Here is a 24,083-nt window from a genome sequence, read left to right on the forward strand (position 1 = left end):
CACTTGTCCTAGCTGAAGACATTGTAGTTACAACTGGTGGAGTCTGTTTATTTGTTATCTCATTAGCATCACTTGTTCCAATGGATTCTGATGCTGAATCCACCAAGTTAGAGAGGGCTGTTGATTGCACATTAGTAGTAGTTTCTTGTGCTGGACTTGCCAGTACTATATCTGTGGCATTCGCAGTCATACCTGATACTGTGTACTGAGCTGGAGATATAGTGCTCATCACAATAGGAGTGGTGGTTTGTGCAAATTTGGATAAAACCAGCGAAGGTGGGGTTGCTCTTATTGTGTCAGTTGAGGGCTTGTTTCCTGGCTGTGTTACGAACAAGCCAGTGGACCCTGAAGTGGAATCTGCTAAATCAGAGAATGTTGTTGTTTCCAATTCAGTAATATTTGCAAATGCTGGACTCGACAGAACTGCAGACAATGTACTTGGCACAGTTGACTGATCGGGAGATATAGTACTGGTCATAGTTGAAATGTTGGTAGGTCGAAAATATGATGAAGTAACTATATTTCTTGTTGTCATTAATGGGTCTCTTGTTACAGTGGTACCTTTACGTGTTCTTGTGAATAAAACTGGTGAAGTACCGGCACCATCACTGGTAAAAGAATTTGTCCCAGTATAAGTTTTTCTTAGTAGCAATTCTGATAGATCCTGTTTATTAGTGGTCAAGTTGTCTGCGCTTGTTCCAATTGATACTGAGGTAGAATCTGCTAATACAGGCAGTTGTGTTGTTTGGAAATCAGTATTACTTGCTAATGCTGGATTAGTCACAAAAGCGGACACTGTCCCTGACATGCTTGACTGAGCTGGAGATGTAGAACTTATCACACTTAGAGAATTTGTGGGTGCAAACTCCGATGAAGTCACTGGAGGCGGTGTTGACTTTATTGATTCAGTTATTGTTGTGGTTCTTTTATGTGTTGTTGAGAATGAAACTTCAGGATTATCTGCATCATCACTTGTCCTAGCTGAAGATATTGTAGTTACAACTGGTGGAGTCTGTTTATTTGTTATCTCATTAGCACCACTTGTTCCAATGGATTCTGATGCTGAATCCACTAAGTTAGAGAGGGCTGTTGATTGCACTTTAGTAGTAGTTTCTCGTGCTGGACTTGCCAGTACTATATCTGTGGCATTAGCAGTGGTACCTAAAACTGTGTACTGAGCTGGAGATATAGTGCTCATCACAATAGGAGTGGTGGTTTGTGCAAATTTGGATACAACCAGCGTAGGTGGGGTTGCTCTTACTGTGTCAGTTGAGGGCGTGTTTCCTGGCTGTGTTACGAACAAGCCAGTGGACCCTGAAGTGGAATCTGCTAAATCAGAGAATGTTGTTGTTTCCAATTCAGTAATATTTGCAAATGCTGGACTCAACAGAACTGCAGACAATGTACTTGGCACAGTTGACTGATCGGGAGATATAGTACTGGTCATAGTTGAAATGTTGGTAGGTCGAAAATATGATGAAGTAACTATATTTCTTGTTGTCATTAATGGGTCTCTTGTTACAGTGGTACCTTTACGTGTTCTTGTGAATAAAACTGGTGAAGTACCGGCACCATCACTGGTAAAAGAATTTGTCCCAGTATAAGTTTTTCTTAGTAGCAATTCTGATAGATCCTGTTTATTAGTGGTCAAGTTGTCTGCGCTTGTTCCAATTGATACTGAGGTAGAATCTGCTAATACAGGCAGTTGTGTTGTTTGGAAATCAGTATTACTTGCTAATGCTGGATTAGTCACAAAAGCGGACACTGTCCCTGACATGCTTGACTGAGCTGGAGATGTAGAACTTATCACACTTAGAGAATTTGTGGGTGCAAACTCCGATGAAGTCACTGGAGGCGGTGTTGACTTTATTGATTCAGTTATTGTTGTGGTTCTTTTATGTGTTGTTGAGAATGAAACTTCAGGATTATCTGCATCATCACTTGTCCTAGCTGAAGATATTGTAGTTACAACTGGTGGAGTCTGTTTATTTGTTATCTCATTAGCACCACTTGTTCCAATGGATTCTGATGCTGAATCCACTAAGTTAGAGAGGGCTGTTGATTGCACTTTAGTAGTAGTTTCTCGTGCTGGACTTGCCAGTACTATATCTGTGGCATTAGCAGTGGTACCTAAAACTGTGTACTGAGCTGGAGATATAGTGCTCATCACAATAGGAGTGGTGGTTTGTGCAAATTTGGATACAACCAGCGTAGGTGGGGTTGCTCTTACTGTGTCAGTTGAGGGCGTGTTTCCTGGCTGTGTTACGAACAAGCCAGTGGACCCTGAAGTGGAATCTGCTAAATCAGAGAATGTTGTTGTTTCCAATTCAGTAATATTTGCAAATGCTGGACTCAACAGAACTGCAGACAATGTACTTGGCACAGTTGACTGATCGGGAGATATAGTACTGGTCATAGTTGAAATGTTGGTAGGTCGAAAATATGATGAAGTAACTATATTTCTTGCTGTCATTAATGGGTCTCTTGTTACAGTGGTACCTTTACGTGTTCTTGTGAATAAAACTGGTGAAGTACCGGCACCATCACTGGTAAAAGAATTTGTCCCAGTATAAGTTTTTCTTAGTAGCAATTCTGATAGATCCTGTTTATTAGTGGTCAAGTTGTCTGCGCTTGTTCCAATTGATACTGAGGTAGAATCTGCTAATACAGGCAGTTGTGTTGTTTGGAAATCAGTATTACTTGCTAATGCTGGATTAGTCACAAAAGCGGACACTGTCCCTGACATGCTTGACTGAGCTGGAGATGTAGAACTTATCACACTTAGAGAATTTGTGGGTGCAAACTCCGATGAAGTCACTGGAGGCGGTGTTGACTTTATTGATTCAGTTATTGTTGTGGTTCCTTTATGTGTTGTTGAGAATGAAACTTCAGGATTATCTGCATCATCACTTGTCCCAGCTGAAGACATTGTAGTTACAACTGGTGGAGTCTGTTTATTTGTTATCTCATTAGCACCACTTGTTCCAATGGATTCTGATGCTGAATCCACTAAGTTAGAGAGGGCTGTTGATTGCACTTTAGTAGTAGTTTCTCGTGCTGGACTTGCCAGTACTATATCTGTGGCATTAGCAGTGGTACCTAAAACTGTGTACTGAGCTGGAGATATAGTGCTCATCACAATAGGAGTGGTGGTTTGTGCAAATTTGGATACAACCAGCGTAGGTAGGGTTGCTCTTACTGTGTCAGTTGAGGGCGTGTTTCCTGGCTGTGTTACGAACAAGCCAGTGGACCCTGAAGTGGAATCTGCTAAATGAGAGAATATTGTTGGTTCCAATTCAGTAATATTTGCAAATGCTGGATTTGACACAACTGCAGACAATGTGCTAGGCACAGTTGACTGATCGGAAGAAATAGTACTGGTCGTAGTTGAAATGTTGGTAGGTGGAAAATCTGATGAAGTAACTATATTTCTTGCTGTCATTAATGGGTCTCTTGTTACAGTGGTATCTTTACGTGTTGTTGTGAATAAAACTGGTGAAGTACCACCACCATCACTGGTAAAAGAATTTGTCCCAGTATAAGTTGTTCTTAGTAGCAATTCCGATAGATCCTGATAATTAGTAGTCAAGTTGGCAGTGCTTGTTCCAACAGATACTGAGGTAGAATCTGCTAATACAGGCAGTTGTGTTGTTTGGAAATCAGTAATTTTTGCTAATGCTGGATTAGTCACAAGAGCAGGCACTGTCCCTGACAAGCTTGACTGAGGTGGAGATGTAGAACTTGTCACACTCAGAGAATTTGTGGGTGCAAACTCCGATGAAGTCACTGGAGGCGGTGTTGACTTTATTGATTCAGTTTTTGTTGTGGTTCTTTTATGTGTTGTTGAGAATGAAACTTCAGGATTATCTGCATCATCACTTGTCCTAGCTGAAGATATTGTAGTTACAACTGGTGGAGTCTGTTTATTTGTTATCTCATTAGCATCACTTGTTCCAATGGATTCTGATGCTGAATCCACTAAGTTAGAGAGGGCTGTTGATTGCACATTAGTAGTAGTTTCTTGTGCTGGACTTGCCAGTACTATATCTGTGGCGTTCGCAGTCATACCTGATACTGTGTACTGAGCTGGAGATATAGTGCTCATCACAATAGGAGTGGTGGTTTGTGCAAATTTGGATACAACCAGCGTAGGTGGGGTTGCTCTTACTGTGTCAGTTGAGGGCGTGTTTCCTGGCTGTGTTACGAACAAGCCAGTGGACCCTGAAGTGGAATCTGCTAAATCAGAGAATGTTGTTGTTTCCAATTCAGTAATATTTGCAAATGCTGGACTCGACAGAACTGCAGACAATGTACTTGGCACAGTTGACTGATCGGGAGATATAGTACTGGTCATAGTTGAAATGTTGGTAGGTCGAAAATATGATGAAGTAATTATATTTCTTGCTGTTATTAATGGGTCTCTTGTTACAGTGGTACCTTTACGTGTTCTTGTGAATAAAACTGGTGAAGTACCGGCACCATCACTGGTAAAAGAATTTCTCCCAGTATAAGTTGTTCTTAGTAGCAATTCTGATAGATCCTGTTTATTAGTTGTCAAGTTGTCAGCGCTTGTTCCAATAGATACTGAGGTAGAATCTTGTAATGAAGGCAATTTTGTTCTTTGGAAATCAGTATTACTTGCTAATGCTGGAGTAGTCACAAAAGCGGACACTGTCCCTGACATGCTTGACTGAGCTGGAGATGTAGAACTTATCACACTTAGAGAATTTGTGGGTGCAAACTCCGATGAAGTCACTGGAGGCGGTGTTGACTTTATAGATTCAGTTATTGTTGTGGTTCCTTTATGTGTTGTTGAGAATGAAACTTCAGGATTATCTGCATCATCACTTGTCCCAGCTGAAGACATTGTAGTTACAACTGGTGGAGTCTGTTTATTTGTTATCTCATTAGCACCACTTGTTCCAATGGATTCTGATGCTGAATCCACTAAGTTAGAGAGGGCTGTTGATTGCACTTTAGTAGTAGTTTCTCGTGCTGGACTTGCCAGTACTATATCTGTGGCATTAGCAGTGGTACCTAAAACTGTGGACTGAGCTGGAGATGTAGTGCTCATCACAATAGGAGTGGTGGTTTGTGCAAATTTGGATAAAACCAGCGAAGGTGAGGTTGCGCTTACTGTGTCGGTTGATGGCGTGTTTCCTGGCTGTGTTGCGAACAAGCCAGTGGACCCTGAAGTGGAATTTGCTAAATGAGAGAATATTGTTGGTTCCAATTCAGTAATATTTGCAAATGCTGGATTTGACACAACTGCAGACAATGTGCTAGGCACAGTTGACTGATCGGAAGAAATAGTACTGGTCGTAGTTGAAATGTTGGTAGGTGGAAAATCTGATGAAGTAACTATATTTCTTGCTGTCATTAATGGGTCTCTTGTTACAGTGGTACCTTTATGTGTTGTTGTGAATAAAACTGGTGAAGTACCGCCACCATCACTGGTAAAAGAATTTGTCCCAGTATAAGTTGTTCTTAGTAGCAATTCCGATAGATCCTGATGATTAGTAGTCAAGTTGGCAGTGCTTGTTCCAACAGATACTGAGGTAGAATCTGCTAATACAGGCAGTTGTGTTGTTTGGAAATCAGTAATTTTTGCTAATGCTGGATTAGTCACAAGAGCAGGCACTGTCCCTGACAAGCTTGACCGAAGTGGAGATGTAGATCTTGTCACACTCAGAGAATTTGTGGGTGCAAACTCAGATGAAGTCACTGGAGGCGGTGTTGACTTTATTGATTCAGTTATTGTTGTGGTTCCTTTATGTGTTGTTGAGAATGAAACTTCAGGATTATCTGCATCATCACTTGTCCTAGCTGAAGACATTGTAGTTACAACTGGTGGAGTCTGTTTATTTGTTATCTCATTAGCATCACTTGTTCCAATGGATTCTGATGCTGAATCCACCAAGTTAGAGAGGGCTGTTGATTGCACATTAGTAGTAGTTTCTTGTGCTGGACTTGCCAGTACTATATCTGTGGCATTCGCAGTCATACCTGATACTGTGTACTGAGCTGGAGATATAGTGCTCATCACAATAGGAGTGGTGGTTTGTGCAAATTTGGATAAAACCAGCGAAGGTGGGGTTGCTCTTATTGTGTCAGTTGAGGGCTTGTTTCCTGGCTGTGTTACGAACAAGCCAGTGGACCCTGAAGTGGAATCTGCTAAATCAGAGAATGTTGTTGTTTCCAATTCAGTAATATTTGCAAATGCTGGACTCGACAGAACTGCAGACAATGTACTTGGCACAGTTGACTGATCGGGAGATATAGTACTGGTCATAGTTGAAATGTTGGTAGGTCGAAAATATGATGAAGTAACTATATTTCTTGTTGTCATTAATGGGTCTCTTGTTACAGTGGTACCTTTACGTGTTCTTGTGAATAAAACTGGTGAAGTACCGGCACCATCACTGGTAAAAGAATTTGTCCCAGTATAAGTTTTTCTTAGTAGCAATTCTGATAGATCCTGTTTATTAGTGGTCAAGTTGTCTGCGCTTGTTCCAATTGATACTGAGGTAGAATCTGCTAATACAGGCAGTTGTGTTGTTTGGAAATCAGTATTACTTGCTAATGCTGGATTAGTCACAAAAGCGGACACTGTCCCTGACATGCTTGACTGAGCTGGAGATGTAGAACTTATCACACTTAGAGAATTTGTGGGTGCAAACTCCGATGAAGTCACTGGAGGCGGTGTTGACTTTATTGATTCAGTTATTGTTGTGGTTCTTTTATGTGTTGTTGAGAATGAAACTTCAGGATTATCTGCATCATCACTTGTCCTAGCTGAAGATATTGTAGTTACAACTGGTGGAGTCTGTTTATTTGTTATCTCATTAGCACCACTTGTTCCAATGGATTCTGATGCTGAATCCACTAAGTTAGAGAGGGCTGTTGATTGCACTTTAGTAGTAGTTTCTCGTGCTGGACTTGCCAGTACTATATCTGTGGCATTAGCAGTGGTACCTAAAACTGTGTACTGAGCTGGAGATATAGTGCTCATCACAATAGGAGTGGTGGTTTGTGCAAATTTGGATACAACCAGCGTAGGTGGGGTTGCTCTTACTGTGTCAGTTGAGGGCGTGTTTCCTGGCTGTGTTACGAACAAGCCAGTGGACCCTGAAGTGGAATCTGCTAAATCAGAGAATGTTGTTGTTTCCAATTCAGTAATATTTGCAAATGCTGGACTCAACAGAACTGCAGACAATGTACTTGGCACAGTTGACTGATCGGGAGATATAGTACTGGTCATAGTTGAAATGTTGGTAGGTCGAAAATATGATGAAGTAACTATATTTCTTGCTGTCATTAATGGGTCTCTTGTTACAGTGGTACCTTTACGTGTTCTTGTGAATAAAACTGGTGAAGTACCGGCACCATCACTGGTAAAAGAATTTGTCCCAGTATAAGTTGTTCTTAGTAGCAATTCTGATAGATCCTGTTTATTAGTGGTCAAGTTGTTTGCGCTTGTTCCAATTGATACTGAGGTAGAATCTTGTAATGAAGACAATTTTGTTCTTTGGAAATCAGTATTACTTGCTAATGCTGGAGTAGTCACAAAAGCGGACACTGTCCCTGACATGCTTGACTGAGCTGGAGATGTAGAACTTATCACACTTAGAGAATTTGTGGGTGCAAACTCCGATGAAGTCACTGGAGGCGGTGTTGACTTTATTGATTCAGTTATTGTTGTGGTTCCTTTATGTGTTGTTGAGAATGAAACTTCAGGATTATCTGCATCATCACTTGTCCCAGCTGAAGACATTGTAGTTACAACTGGTGGAGTCTGTTTATTTGTTATCTCATTAGCACCACTTGTTCCAATGGATTCTGATGCTGAATCCACTAAGTTAGAGAGGGCTATTGATTGCACTTTAGTAGTAGTTTCTCGTGCTGGACTTGCCAGTACTATATCTGTGGCGTTAGCAGTGGTACCTAAAACTGTGGACTGAGCTGGAGATGTAGTGCTCATCACAATAGGAGTGGTGGTTTGTGCAAATTTGGATAAAACCAGCGAAGGTGAGGTTGCGCTTACTGTGTCGGTTGATGGCGTGTTTCCTGGCTGTGTTGCGAACAAGCCAGTGGACCCTGAAGTGGAATCTGCTAAATGAGAGAATATTGTTGGTTCCAATTCAGTAATATTTGCAAATGCTGGATTTGACACAACTGCAGACAATGTGCTAGGCACAGTTGACTGATCGGAAGAAATAGTACTGGTCGTAGTTGAAATGTTGGTAGGTGGAAAATCTGATGAAGTAACTATATTTCTTGCTGTCATTAATGGGTCTCTTGTTACAGTGGTATCTTTACGTGTTGTTGTGAATAAAACTGGTGAAGTACCACCACCATCACTGGTAAAATAATTTGTCCCAGTATAAGTTGTTCTTAGTAGCAATTCCGATAGATCCTGATAATTAGTAGTCAAGTTGGCAGTGCTTGTTCCAACAGATACTGAGGTAGAATCTGCTAATACAGGCAGTTGTGTTGTTTGGAAATCAGTAATTTTTGCTAATGCTGGATTAGTCACAAGAGCAGGCACTGTCCCTGACAAGCTTGACTGAGGTGGAGATGTAGAACTTGTCACACTCAGAGAATTTGTGGGTGCAAACTCCGATGAAGTCACTGGAGGCGGTGTTGACTTTATTGATTCAGTTATTGTTGTGGTTCCTTTATGTGTTGTTGAGAATGAAACTTCAGGATTATCTGCATCATCACTTGTCCTAGCTGAAGACATTGTAGTTACAACTGGTGGAGTCTGTTTATTTGTTATCTCATTAGCACCACTTGTTCCAATGGATTCTGTTGCTGAATCCACTACGTTAGACAGGGCTGTTGATTGCACATTAGTAGTAGTTTCTTGTGCTGGACTTGCCAGTACTATATCTGTGGCGTTCGCAGTCATACCTGATACTGTGTACTGAGCTGGAGATATAGTGCTCATCACAATAGGAGTGGTGGTTTGTGCAAATTTGGATACAACCAGCGTAGGTGGGGTTGTTCTTACTGTGTCAGTTGACGGCGTGTTTCCGGGCTGTGTTGCGAACCAGACAGTGGACCCTGAAGTGGAATCTGCTAAATTAGAGAATGTTGTTGTTTCCAATTCAGTAATATTTGCAAATGCTGGACTCGACAGAACTGCAGACAATGTACTTGGCACAGTTGACTGATCGGGAGATATAGTACTGGTCATAGTTGAAATGTTGGTAGGTGGAAAATCTGATGAAGTAACTATATTTCTTGCTGTCATTAATGGGTCTCTTGTTACAGTGGTACCTTTACGTGTTCTTGTGAATAAAACTGGTGAAGTACCGGCACCATCACTGGTAAAAGAATTTGTCCCAGTATAAGTTGTTCTTAGTAGCAATTCTGATAGATCCTGTTTATTAGTGGTCAAGTTGTCTGCGCTTGTTCCAATTGATACTGAGGTAGAATCTTGTAATGAAGGCAATTTTGTTCTTTGGAAATCAGTATTACTTGCTAATGCTGGAGTATTCACAAAAGCGGACACTGTCCCTGACATGCTTGACTGAGCTGGAGATGTAGAACTTATCACACTTAGAGAATTTGTGGGTGCAAACTCCGATGAAGTCACTGGAGGCGGTGTTGACTTTATTGATTCAGTTATTGTTGTGGTTCCTTTATGTGTTGTTGAGAATGAAACTTCAGGATTATCTGCATCATCACTTGTCCCAGCTGAAGACATTGTAGTTACAACTGGTGGAGTCTGTTTATTTGTTATCTCATTAGCACCACTTGTTCCAATGGATTCTGATGCTGAATCCACTAAGTTAGAGAGGGCTATTGATTGCACTTTAGTAGTAGTTTCTCGTGCTGGACTTGCCAGTACTATATCTGTGGCGTTAGCAGTGGTACCTAAAACTGTGGACTGAGCTGGAGATGTAGTGCTCATCACAATAGGAGTGGTGGTTTGTGCAAATTTGGATAAAACCAGCGAAGGTGAGGTTGCGCTTACTGTGTCGGTTGATGGCGTGTTTCCTGGCTGTGTTGCGAACAAGCCAGTGGACCCTGAAGTGGAATCTGCTAAATGAGAGAATATTGTTGTTTCCAATTCAGTAATATTTGCAAATGCTGGATTTGACACAACTGCAGACAATGTGCTAGGCACAGTTGACTGATCGGAAGAAATAGTACTGGTCGTAGTTGAAATGTTGGTAGGTGGAAAATCTGATGAAGTAACTATATTTCTTGCTGTCATTAATGGGTCTCTTGTTACAGTGGTATCTTTACGTGTTGTTGTGAATAAAACTGGTGAAGTACCACCACCATCACTGGTAAAATAATTTGTCCCAGTATAAGTTGTTCTTAGTAGCAATTCCGATAGATCCTGATAATTAGTAGTCAAGTTGGCAGTGCTTGTTCCAACAGATACTGAGGTAGAATCTGCTAATACAGGCAGTTGTGTTGTTTGGAAATCAGTCATTTTTGCTAATGCTGGATTAGTCACAAGAGCAGGCACTGTCCCTGACAAGCTTGACTGAGGTGGAGATGTAGAACTTGTCACACTCAGAGAATTTGTGGGTGCAAACTCCGATGAAGTCACTGGAGGCGGTGTTGACTTTATTGATTCAGTTATTGTTGTGGTTCCTTTATGTGTTGTTGAGAATGAAACTTCAGGATTATCTGCATCATCACTTGTCCTAGCTGAAGACATTGTAGTTACAACTGGTGGAGTCTGTTTATTTGTTATCTCATTAGCACCACTTGTTCCAATGGATTCTGTTGCTGAATCCACTACGTTAGACAGGGCTGTTGATTGCACATTAGTAGTAGTTTCTTGTGCTGGACTTGCCAGTACTATATCTGTGGCGTTCGCAGTCATACCTGATACTGTGTACTGAGCTGGAGATATAGTGCTCATCACAATAGGAGTGGTGGTTTGTGCAAATTTGGATACAACCAGCGTAGGTGGGGTTGTTCTTACTGTGTCAGTTGACGGCGTGTTTCCGGGCTGTGTTGCGAACCAGACAGTGGACCCTGAAGTGGAATCTGCTAAATTAGAGAATGTTGTTGTTTCCAATTCAGTAATATTTGCAAATGCTGGACTCGACAGAACTGCAGACAATGTACTTGGCACAGTTGACTGATCGGGAGATATAGTACTGGTCATAGTTGAAATGTTGGTAGGTGGAAAATCTGATGAAGTAACTATATTTCTTGCTGTCATTAATGGGTCTCTTGTTACAGTGGTACCTTTACGTGTTCTTGTGAATAAAACTGGTGAAGTACCGGCACCATCACTGGTAAAAGAATTTGTCCCAGTATAAGTTGTTCTTAGTAGCAATTCTGATAGATCCTGTTTATTAGTGGTCAAGTTGTCTGCGCTTGTTCCAATTGATACTGAGGTAGAATCTTGTAATGAAGGCAATTTTGTTCTTTGGAAATCAGTATTACTTGCTAATGCTGGAGTATTCACAAAAGCGGACACTGTCCCTGACATGCTTGACTGAGCTGGAGATGTAGAACTTATCACACTTAGAGAATTTGTGGGTGCAAACTCCGATGAAGTCACTGGAGGCGGTGTTGACTTTATTGATTCAGTTATTGTTGTGGTTCCTTTATGTGTTGTTGAGAATGAAACTTCAGGATTATCTGCATCATCACTTGTCCCAGCTGAAGACATTGTAGTTACAACTGGTGGAGTCTGTTTATTTGTTATCTCATTAGCACCACTTGTTCCAATGGATTCTGATGCTGAATCCACTAAGTTAGAGAGGGCTATTGATTGCACTTTAGTAGTAGTTTCTCGTGCTGGACTTGCCAGTACTATATCTGTGGCGTTAGCAGTGGTACCTAAAACTGTGGACTGAGCTGGAGATGTAGTGCTCATCACAATAGGAGTGGTGGTTTGTGCAAATTTGGATAAAACCAGCGAAGGTGAGGTTGCGCTTACTGTGTCGGTTGATGGCGTGTTTCCTGGCTGTGTTGCGAACAAGCCAGTGGACCCTGAAGTGGAATCTGCTAACCGAGAGAATATTGTTGGTTCCAATTCAGTAATATTTGCAAATGCTGGATTTGACACAACTGCAGACAATGTGCTAGGCACAGTTGACTGATCGGAAGAAATAGTACTGGTCGTAGTTGAAATGTTGGTAGGTGGAAAATCTGATGAAGTAACTATATTTCTTGCTGTCATTAATGGGTCTCTTGTTACAGTGGTATCTTTACGTGTTGTTGTGAATAAAACTGGTGAAGTACCACCACCATCACTGGTAAAATAATTTGTCCCAGTATAAGTTGTTCTTAGTAGCAATTCCGATAGATCCTGATAATTAGTAGTCAAGTTGGCAGTGCTTGTTCCAACAGATACTGAGGTAGAATCTGCTAATACAGGCAGTTGTGTTGTTTGGAAATCAGTCATTTTTGCTAATGCTGGATTAGTCACAAGAGCAGGCACTGTCCCTGACAAGCTTGACTGAGGTGGAGATGTAGAACTTGTCACACTCAGAGAATTTGTGGGTGCAAACTCCGATGAAGTCACTGGAGGCGGTGTTGACTTTATTGATTCAGTTATTGTTGTGGTTCCTTTATGTGTTGTTGAGAATGAAACTTCAGGATTATCTGCATCATCACTTGTCCTAGCTGAAGACATTGTAGTTACAACTGGTGGAGTCTGTTTATTTGTTATCTCATTAGCACCACTTGTTCCAATGGATTCTGTTGCTGAATCCACTAAGTTAGACAGGGCTGTTGATTGCACATTAGTAGTATTTTCTTGTGCTGGACTTGCCAGTACTATATCTGTGGCGTTCGCAGTCATACCTGATACTGTGTACTGAGCTGGAGATATAGTGCTCATCACAATAGGAGTGGTGGTTTGTACAAATTTGGATACAACCAGCGTAGGTGGGGTTGTTCTTACTGTGTCAGTTGACGGCGTGTTTCCTGGCTGTGTTGCGAACCAGACAGTGGACCCTGAAGTGGAATCTGCTAAATTAGAGAATGTTGTTGTTTCCAATTCAGTAATATTTGCAAATGCTGGACTCAACAGAACTGCAGACAATGTACTTGGCACAGTTGACTGATCGGGAGATATAGTACTGGTCATAGTTGAAATGTTGGTAGGTCGAAAATATGATGAAGTAACTATATTTCTTGCTGTCATTAATGGGTCTCTTGTTACAGTGGTACCTTTACGTGTTCTTGTGAATAAAACTGGTGAAGTACCGGCACCATCACTGGTAAAAGAATTTGTCCCAGTATAAGTTGTTCTTAGTAGCAATTCTGATAGATCCTGTTTATTAGTGGTCAAGTTGTCAGCGCTTGTTCCAATAGATACTGAAGTAGAATCTTGTAATGAAGGCAAATTTGTTCTTTGGAAATCAGTATTACTTGCTAATGCTGGAGTAGTCACAAAACCGGGCACTGTCCCTGACATGCTTGACTGAGCTGGAGATGTAGAACTTATCACACTCAGAGAATTTGTGGGTGCAAACTCCGATGAAGTCACTGGAGGCGGTGTTGACTTTATTGATTCAGTTATTGTTGTGGTTCCTTTATGTGTTGTTGAGAATGAAACTTCAGGATTATCTGCATCATCACTTGTCCCAGCTGAAGACATTGTAGTTACAACTGGTGGAGTCTGTTTATTTGTTATCTCATTAGCACCACTTGTTCCAAAGGATTCTGATGCTGAATCCACTAAGTTAGAGAGGGCTGTTGATTGCACTTTACTAGTAGTTTCTCGTGCTGGACTTGCCAGTACTATATCTGTGGCGTTAGCAGTGGTACCTAAAACTGTGGACTGAGCTGGAGATGTAGTGCTCATCACAATAGGAGTGGTGGTTTGTGCAAATTTGGATAAAACCAGCGAAGGTGAGGTTGCGCTTACTGTGTCGGTTGATGGCATGTTTCCTGGCTGTGTTGCAAACAAGCCAGTGGACCCTGAAGTGGAATTTGCTAAATAAGAGAATATTGTTGGTTCCAATTCAGTAATATTTGCAAATGCTGGATTTGCCACAACTGCAGACAATGTGCTAGGCACAGTTGACTGATCGGACGAAATAGTACCGGTCGTAGTTGAAATGTTGGTAGGTGGAAAATCTGATGAAGTAACTATATTTCTTGCTGTCATTAATGGGTCTCTTGTTACAGTGGTACCTTTACGTGTTGTTGTGAATAAAACTGGTGAAGTACCACCACCCTCACTGGTAAAAGAATTTGTCCCAGTATAAGTTGTTCTTAGTAGCAATTCCGATAGATCCTGATTATTAATAGTCAAGTTGGCAGTGCTTGTTCCAACAGATACTGAGGTAGAATCTGCTAATACAGGCAGTTGTGTTGTTTGGAAATCAGTATTTTTTGCTAATGCTGGATTAGTCACAAGAGCAGGCACTGTCCCTGACAAGCTTGACTGAGGTGGAGATGTAGAACTTGTCACACTCAGAGAATTTGTGGGTGCAAACTCCGATGAAGTCACTGGAGGCAGTGTTGACTTTATTGATTCAGTTATTGTTGTGGTTCCTTTATGTGTTGTTGAGAATGAAACTTCAGGATTATCTGCATCATCACTTGTCCCAGGTGAAGACATTGTAGTTACAACTGGTGGAGTCTGTTTATTTGTTATCTCATTAGCACCACTTGTTCCAATGGATTCTGTTGCTGAATCCACTAAGTTAGAGAGGGCTGTTGATTGCACTTTAGTAGTAGTTTCTCGTGCTGGACTTGCCAGTACTATATCTGTGGCATTAGCAGTGGTACCTAAAACTGTGGACTGAGCTGGAGATGTAGTGCTCATCACAATAGGAGTGGTGGTTTGTGCAAATTTGGATAAAATTTCTGATGTCACTTCTTCATTGGATATGAAATCAGCTGTATTGTCTTCATCCACATATTTTGTTATCACATTTGTTGAAAAAGAGAGATTGTCTGGAGGTGTTGCATCATTTTTTGCAACATTAATGTTGCACATAACCAGTACTGTTTTATAGGGAATGAGATAACAGATAACATTTCAGTCATGATTGTTGAATAGTATAAGTTATAATAAAACACAAGTTTCAAATGTTACACATAGCATAATTTCTGTTTGTCCTTGAAACACATTTCAAAAAAAGATTTCTTACCCACTGTATAAAAGGTTGATTTTGAAACACTTCTTTTTTGCCGAGAGCTTTTTCTGTAATTCCAAAGTAAATAAGAAAATAAGAAAAAAAAATATATATATATATATGCACATAAGCACTTGCACTTTGCTTGCACAGCTGATACATGACCTCTGTCCAAAATATCCTGTTTCTCTTGAAATTTTGTGTGTTCGTTACTACACACATAATAATTTTTATATCACTATCTTATTTTACATCTTATATTTTATTTATATTTCTGTCACACAAGACTATAAACACTACTGATTATGCCTGTTATACGTGTTATATAGAAATTGTTGTTTGTGTTATTTGTGCAAATGTATATCATGTTAACATGCATTTTCATTATTTGCTATTTTAAATGTAGGTCAAAAATTGGAAGATTATAAAGGATTAAATTATTTTTTTATAAGTCATGCAATCCTAACATAATAATGTGTTTTCTAAATGTGAATTTTAATTTCAGACAAATAATACACATTTAAATAATGATTTAAATAATGAGCTTGGTTCTATTTTGGACGTTTCTCCCATACGAGATCTGTTTTTTTCGAACACAATGAACTCCTGTTCATGACTAGCATCACTTTACCTTCATAACACTTTCATAACAAAACATTTAATAAATTTACCCTCTGTCTTGGGTGCGTGACATGCCGCGATACTTCCGAACCTTGAAAGGTTCGTTTGGCGATCCTAATTCCATAGACAATTCACATCAATAGACAGAGCCCGATGGTGTAGTAGTGGTCTATTTTCAGTAGTCACTGGCGTCAAGGTTCACCGTGCGATTATGACAAACTTATTGAGGACCGCGGCGTGCATTTATGATTTGTGACGTAATAGGCAGGGAAGGATAAACGTTGACCAATTAGAAACGTGACAAATAAATGAAAAGTGAAACAAGATAATCCGCACATGTTTCTGTGCATGATCCTGTGATTTGTTGTACCGTCGAATGTAAAGTTTATTATTATTTCAGAAATCCGTGCAAGGTTATTCGCATGTAAGATGCTAAGTTTAGTCTGAAATATATTAGACCTGATGGAAGAATCGTACACACATTGCTAGTATAAAGTATTCTAAAAATACCATGTAGGCTATATATACGCTACTACAATATATTAAATTTCTGTTTTAGGTTTGAGACATTGTGTTGACTTGGGGAGCAGGCAGTTTTAGTGTCGAATTACACTCGAATTTTCTAGAATATTATTTCGCATTACAAAAGACTGGAAATCGGAGTTCGGGATTATATATAATTACAGGTAGGTTTGTGATTTCACGGAAGTTGTTTTGCTTTGATGCAGAGGAATGTACTAGGAGAGACTTCAGACACGCCCTTTTTTTATACCTGTCGTTCGTTTATACGTCATATCTAAAGCAAATTGCACTGTTGTGTGACTGCAGTCTCACCCTACTGTAAACCTGAAAGTCTGAAGCATCGTGAATGGATTTATTTATCGAGTCAAATATTCTGAATATACGGGAAAGTCGGAAACTTGCTTGCGTGGCTGTGAAAGCAGGCAGAAGAGGAGGATATGGCAATACCTACAAACGAGAACAATGAGGCTTTACAAAGAGAAGAGAGAGTTAATGACAGAATAAAAGCAATGTTAAAAATGATTTACGTTATCCGTTGAAAAGTTCCCACTTAACCTCCTGGTAATAATAATCACTATATGATCAATGTAATTAAATTCACCGTAATTTATTATTATTAGTAGTAGTAGTAGTACATCCATCTTGCATATTAAATTTATTCAATAAATTGGGATTTATCGATTAATTGATTAACCTGTTTTGATTCAAGGTTTTTTGAATAATTGTAACAATAATAGACCAGTTATGTTGTGTATAGACCAAAATAATTAGGTTGTGTATGTGTGTGTAAAACACACTCATGATGAAAACGATGAAGAGAGGTGAGAAAAGATCAAATTACAGTGCAATTATTGCATTTAAGGCTAAATAAATGTACCTTTATCCTGAGCTTTTTATTGTTGTTCACTATTCGCCTACTACATCTTAAACCAGTGTCTTGACCAATTCTGCTACCAACATTTTACCATGGAGATTGACTGGATATGTGCTTTATTTCATAAAGCCTCCCCAATAATTAGGAGTGTGTCCACATACTTTTGGCTTTATAGTATACAAGACCATCACACACACTTACATTTGTTTTGTCAGAGTTCTAATCTGAATAACTGGGGGAGTGAGCTCTAATTAAAATAACATAAAAAAAAACATGAACACTAACACATACAATAAAGATTGAAAAATGAAAACCTTGTGTTTTGGATAATTCTTATTCTAATTTCATTATGTCTCTCTTAGTGAAGTGAGAATCATCCAATCACATTTCTTTATCTAATTTGTCTTGCCCCCCACCCCTTTCTCTTTTACATGCTTAGAGTATCCACCATTGTATTTCAATAGTGACTGAATCATTTTCTCCTACCATTATCGTTGACCCAGCTATGAGGTAATTTTTAAAAAGTTAAACTAGACCCATTTATTTATTGGCTGATGCCAAAGCCAAGACCTCAAATCCTTTAACTACTAATATTCTAAGTATGTAATTAACTCTAACTGAAGTCATGCTGACACACACATTGTGGGAAACATTGTGGGAAATATGACATCACAAGCAATCACTGTATCTATGAGTATGTGTGTGTGTGTAGCTGTATGTTGTGTTTAATATCTATTGTGTAAAGTGTTATGTAGCAATTTGAGCATCCTGACCACACCAGCCCACAAGCCATTGGCTGTTTGGTACATAAATACATTTAATGTCAGTAAGGTCTGTTATTATGCTGTCATAGTAATATAGTCAGACTCAATTGAAGACGAGACCTCATATGATGAGTGGTTTAGCACAACCCCAAAACAGTGTTTAAATGATGGTTTCCACTGTCTTTGCGAAGGTAATAAAAGCTGGACACTCAGTCCAGACAGCACATCACCAAAGACTTCATCTGAAGGAATACACCTAAGGTGCTGTATATATACCGTATATTTTTATTTTTAAATATTTTAAAATTATTTATAAGTATTACTACTTATAATCTGACCAGGACAACATGATTAAGATTGTACCTATTTACAAATTTCCTTTTTTTTAACAGAGCATCATGATTTGTTTACTATGGATTATTTTTAAAACCTTTCTGGTAAGATTTAGAGTTGCATTCCAGAGGTTGCTGCTATAATTTTATTATATATATTATAACGTTGTTTTGTCACAGCCTGTAATTACTGCTATTGTGAATTTGACTGTCTACTTCTGTTTGCACTGTTGCTTAGAATTGGCACTTTAATAGGCTAAGTAAATTCCACAACAATGCAATTTAAACAATTGTGCAGTCTAATGTCAAGATTTTAGATGATGGTTTGTTTAAATAGAAGGTTCTTCTGCTGATCTCTGGGAGGCAATGTCTTGGGTTTTTTTCCCCAATCATGATTAGGTACAAGCAGCAGCGTCATCAGCGAGTGCAGAGGTATTGTGAAACAGCATTAATGGATGCCTCTTTCAGAATTACTTTTCAGCTGAATTTAATGCTCTATTACTTGTGAATTCTCTGATACATTTCAAACATGCTAAAATCTGTAACAAAATTGTAACAAAAAACTGCTATTAGATGCCATTTTAGCAAATCATGACTTCTTGCTAAATGGTTCCAAGCCCGCTAGCATGTTGTGATTGTTATTTGTACTGGGAGGCAGGGTGCTGGTGGTCTGAATGGAGGTGTAGCCACAAACGTAGCACGGAATCTTGGACCACTTCCTGGGCTCATTCTTCCACAGGTATTGCAAGCAGAAGAGCTACCACTTCTACTTCATGCATTTATTTTATGATTTTGTTGAGATTTCAGCTGCTTCCCTGTTAGGATATCCAGCCCTCATCTGTACTTGGTTCACGCAGGTATGAATAGAGATATTTGTTTCATGTTATTTTTGTCTTCTTCTCTTACTATAGTTGGTGCTGATTCAGGCAGGTCCTGCCCCCAATGGTCAGGCTGCACTGGCTCTAGCACAAGGGCCTGGTCTTCCTGCAGCACTTTCTGTTCTTCAGCAGCAGGCTGGCATGGCCCCTCCCCAGGGACCAGCCCCCCAACCTGCCGCGGTGTGCATTTCACTCTTTTTTCATATGACCAGAGCAAAATAACATCAGACAGAGACTCATACTGTAGAAGAGCAACTTTCCCTGAATTTGTGTTAAGCTTATCCACTTTACATTAAGTTTAAATCTGTTTTCCAGATTGTTCCACTTTTTGCTTTGCTGCCACAGGCAAATGGAATGGGTAACGCCCAGACACCCATATTATACAATGGCCAGCCGATTCAGGTATAATTAACAAACCAGAAAGATGAGTTAAGATCAAAAGTCCATAGTTCCATAATTTCTAACATCACCGCACTCACTATGGTTTACTGCTAGCTTGACTGTGTAATTTTCTTGTAGCTTGTACCTGTGGCTGGGCTGAACCCTCAGCAGGGAGGTAATGCAGCAGGCAAGGCTCGAATCAAGGTGCGGTCACAATGCTGCTCCACCTCCACATGATCGCCATGTGACTCACAAACTCATTTTTGTTTGGGGAATTTTAATGTGTCATATTCATCCTCCTCTACAGCACTCGGCTGCTGATTGGCTAATTCATTCAGATAGTAACCTTTTAACGGTAACTATCAATCAATCAATCAAATTTTATTTATATAGCGCTTTTTACAACAGTTGTTGTCACAAAGCAGCTTTACAAGTGCCGAGTCCTAGCCCCCAGTGAGCAAGCCAAAGGCGACAGTGGCAAGGAAAAACCCCCTAGTTTTTTTGCATGAGGAAGAAACCTTGAGAGGAACCAAGACTCAGGGGGGGAACCCATCCTCCTCTGGCCGACACCGGTCACCATGACAACAACAACAACAATTTAGACAGAAAGAAGAGAAAGAAAAGGAAAAATATGTAATAATGTCCATCACGATGTATGCATCCGGTTAGGCAGGAGGTGGCTGGCTCAGGATGGATCGCTGGTCTCCTCATCTCATTATTCCTCAAGCAGGCGGGCAGCCATGTGGAGAAATGAAACAGGGAAAATTAGCTCTGTATGAGGACATATACAGGACAGGTAAAATTATAAACATTTCCGGAGTGTGGCAGCAACTCCGGCATTTAGTTAAATTATTACAGCCTAGCTAAAAAGGCAGAACCAGAAGGTAACATAGGCTTGGGTGCATTCTGAGACAATGGCATCCGTCCACTGCACTGTCAACAAACTTGAGTGACCACGAGCAGTGACAGGACGACAGCACCAGCGCCCCAGTCTACCATAAAACCCTTCGTCTATGAACCCCTGGATCTGTACTTTTATCTAAGGGGGATATTAATTATCAAACGCTAAACTAAATAAGTGGGTTTTCAACCTAGACTTAAAGATTGTGACTGTGTCGGAGTCCCGGACGCATTTAGGAAGATTATTCCAAAGCTGGGGGGCCTTACAAGAAAAGGCTCTTCCCCCTGCTGTTACCTTAATAATTTTTGGAACTAATAAAAGACCAGCACCCTGTGATCTTAGTGGGCGTGGGGGTTCGTAATAGGAAATAAGTTCCTGAAGGTACTCAGGAGCAAGCCCGTGCAATGCTTTATAAGTTAATAAAAGAATTTTAAAGTCAATACGGAATTTAACTGGGAGCCAATGCAGGGCTGATAGGACTGGACTGATATGCTGAAATTTTCTAGTTCTGGTCAGAACCCTGGCTGCGGCATTTTGAACTATTTGAAGTTTATTTAGATTCCTATTTGAACATCCTGACAGTAGTGCATTGCAGTAGTCTAATCTAGAGCTAACAAAGGCGTGCACCAATTTTTCCGCATCATCCTGTGATAATGCATTTCTTAATTTAGCAATGTTACGGAGATGTAGAAAAGCTATCCTAGTAGTATTATCTATGTATTTATCAAATGATAGGTCAGAGTCGAGTATGACGCCTAGGTTTTTGGCTACTGTGCCAGGTGTAATGGGGTAGCCTGCGAGATTAAGCATTAGATCTGGAATTTTCTGTTTTGAGGCCTTAGGGCCCAGAAGGAGAACTTCTGTTTTGTCCTCATTAAGTTGGAGGAACTATGCAACATCCAGCTTCTATCATATCAACCAATGTATTTCACATGATTATATATTATATGTTTCCATTTTAGGTGGCGCAAGGTCCATTGATTCCAGCTTCTGTGGCTGCTAAACGTTAGGATTTCATGGTAACATTCCTATCTGCGCTGTCTGAGTATATCTATATATACACACTCACCGGCAACTTTATTAGGTACACCAGTCCAACTGCTCATTAACGCAAATGTCAAATCAGCCAATCACATGGCAGCAACTCAATGCATTTAGGCATGTAGACATGACCAAGACGATCTGCTGCAGTTCAAACCGAGCATCAAAATGGGGAAGAAAGGTGATTTAAGTGACTTTGAATGTGGCATGGTTGTTGGTGCCAGATGGACTGGTCTGAGTATTTCAGAAACTCCTGATATACTGGGATTTTCATGCACAATCATCTCTAGGGCTTACAGAGAATGGTCCAAAAAAGAAAATATCTAGTGAGCGGCAGTTTTGTGGGTGCAAATGCCTTGTTGATCCCAGAGGTCAGAGGAGAATGGCCAGAATTTGGTGTCAACACCATGAAAGCATGGATCCATCCTGCCTTGTATCAACGATTCAGGCTGGTGGTGGTGGTGCAATGGTGTGGTGGATATTTTCCTGGCACACTTTGTGTAAGGACGGGGGATTTCGGACGCTAAATCCTCAGTAGAGTTTTAACTGAAAGCGACCCAAGTGCCGGTCCACAAAGAAAACAAGAACAGAAACTCGCGGACAAAATTCAATGCGGAGGAATGGGGAAAACAAAACACTCGCGGAATATTCAATGCAGAGGATATTAACTGGGGAAAAACCAACAAAGGACGCCAGGGGAGTGACTGTGCAACAAATCCAGTTGTGAAATTTCCTCGCTCCTAAATATTCCAGTCAACTCAGCTGTATAAGGAAATGGAAGTGTTTGGGAACAACTGCTACTCAGCCATGAAGTGGTAGGACACATAAAAGGGTGGGGTCAGCTGAAGCGCATAGTGCGAAGAGGTCACCAACTTTCTGCAGTCGATCACTACAGACATATAAACTTCATGTGGCCTTTAGATTAGCTCAAGAGCAGTGCACAGCAGTGTTAATTTTGACAGCAATTTTTAATTTAGTTTTAGTCTTAGACTTTTGACTAAAATGTATTTAGTATAATTTAGTCTTTGGATTTGTTTTAGTCTTAGTCTAGTTTTAGTCGACTAATTATCATTAGAATTTAGTCGACTAATTATTCAAAGAATTTAGTTGACTAAATATATATGTAATAGTCATTATATACTATTGCACAAAATGAAACATTTATTAACCAGTTACACAGAATATTATTGTTTGTATGTGCAATATATACAAAAATAAATTTACAAACAACTTTGTTGACCTAAACTTATAGTTATTGAGCATAACAATAATAAACCATTGATGACCAGTAGACCCGCTCTACCTGAAAAGCATATCTAGTTTATGAACAATGCATATTACATTGTATATAAAACTGGGTGCCGTAAAAACAGCAATGTCATAGACCGCAGATGTCGTTTCATTTGTCGTATTTTTCCCGACATCATCGTCCCACATGGTTTACACTCCGTCTGCTTTTTCTCAAAGTCAAAGGAGAGATGTGTCCATCGCCGCTCATCTTTCTCCACTGCTGACTCAGTTGAATTTCATGAGTGGCCACAGTTCACAGGCTGGTTTGGTCTTCCCGGGTTGTGTGCGATGTGAAGACGTTAGTGCTGATTGGACGGTTACCAGTTTGTCCCGCCTCTCCGTGTGCGCTAAAGTAGTTACGGTTGGATCTCTTCTTAACTCATTCCCACCTTTCACTAAACTATTAATTGCATGTCGTCGCTGGCCAATATTTTCGTCTCGTTTTTATTCGTTGACGATAATGTCCATTAATTTCGTCATCGTTTTTATCCCTTCGTATAGTTTTTATTTAGTTATCGTCTCGTTTTCGTCGTGAAAAAAGGTTCGTTGATGAAAACTATGACGAAAATTAATCGTCAACGAAATTATCACTGGTGCACAGAGAGATTCATGGAGTGGGTTCCCATGGTTGAGCAGCTACAAGCCATAGATCACCAAGTACAATGCAAAGCATCGGATGCAGTGGTGTAAATCATGCCGTCACTGGACTCTAGAGCAGTGGAGGCGCGTTCTCCATCTGGCAATCTGATAGACGAGTCTGGGTTTGGCAGTTGCCAGGAGAACGGACTTGTCTGACTGCATTGTACCAAGTGTAAAGTTTGGTGGAGGGGGGATTATGGTGTGGGGTTGTTTTAAAGGAGCTGGGCTTGGCCCCTTAGTTCCAGTGAAAGCAAATCTGAAAAGCAAGGTCCATAAAGGCATGGATGGCAGTCTAGTGTGAACTTGACTGGCCTGCACAGAGTCCTGACCTCAATCTGACAGAACACCTTTGGGATGAATTAGAGCTGAGACTGAAAGCCAGGCCTTCTTGTCCAACATCAGTATGTGGCCTTACAAATGCGCTTCTGGAAGAACAATCAAAAATCCCCACGAACACTCATAAACCTTGTGGACAGCCTTCCCACAAGCGTTGAAGTTGTTCTAGCTGCAAAGGGTCATATTAACAAATGTCATATTAAAACATGTGGATTAGGAATGGGGTGTCACATAAGCTCATATGTGAGTCAAGGAAAGTGAACAAAAACTTTTGGCAATAGTGTCTATTCCCAGGTTCTCCTTATAGCTGCAGTGGATAAATGCTCATTGTTCTGGCTCTTTATTCTACAGGGTTTCAAAAGGCTTCCTGAGCAACGTCAGTTCTGTGTCGCCAGGACATCACCATGGTGACTGCCTCACCTTCAGT

At 40.3% G+C, this 24,083-nt stretch overlaps 1 protein-coding gene across 1 annotated transcript; it reads left to right on the forward strand.

Annotated features, from left to right (window-relative positions):
• Positions 1-16,036: 16,036 nt before the first annotated feature.
• On the forward strand, positions 16,037-24,066 carry LOC143490964 (uncharacterized). Its single transcript, XM_076989553.1, has 12 exons — positions 16,037-16,122; positions 16,258-16,384; positions 17,534-17,604; positions 18,050-18,119; positions 18,251-18,295; positions 18,590-18,622; positions 18,849-18,929; positions 19,102-19,248; positions 19,384-19,470; positions 19,588-19,653; positions 21,313-21,369; positions 24,008-24,066. The coding sequence occupies exons 5-11, from the start codon at positions 18,257-18,259 to the stop codon at positions 21,358-21,360; spliced, it is 501 nt and encodes a 166-aa protein (XP_076845668.1). The 5' UTR covers positions 16,037-16,122; positions 16,258-16,384; positions 17,534-17,604; positions 18,050-18,119; positions 18,251-18,256; the 3' UTR covers positions 21,361-21,369; positions 24,008-24,066.
• Positions 24,067-24,083: the final 17 nt, after the last annotated feature.

Source organism: Brachyhypopomus gauderio, unplaced genomic scaffold, assembly GCF_052324685.1.
Source record: "Brachyhypopomus gauderio isolate BG-103 unplaced genomic scaffold, BGAUD_0.2 sc68, whole genome shotgun sequence".
Classification (NCBI taxonomy): Eukaryota; Metazoa; Chordata; class Actinopteri; order Gymnotiformes; family Hypopomidae; genus Brachyhypopomus; species Brachyhypopomus gauderio.

Coding starts and splice junctions, on each gene's coding strand:
- LOC143490964 (XM_076989553.1), top strand. CDS start 18,257: ATGATTTGTTTACTATGGATTATTTTTAAAACCTTTCTG. Junction 18,623..18,848: donor CGTCATCAGCGAGTGCAGAG/GTATTGTGAAAC, acceptor ACTGGGAGGCAG/GGTGCTGGTGGTCTGAATGG. Junction 19,249..19,383: donor CAGCCCCCCAACCTGCCGCG/GTGTGCATTTCA, acceptor TCTGTTTTCCAG/ATTGTTCCACTTTTTGCTTT.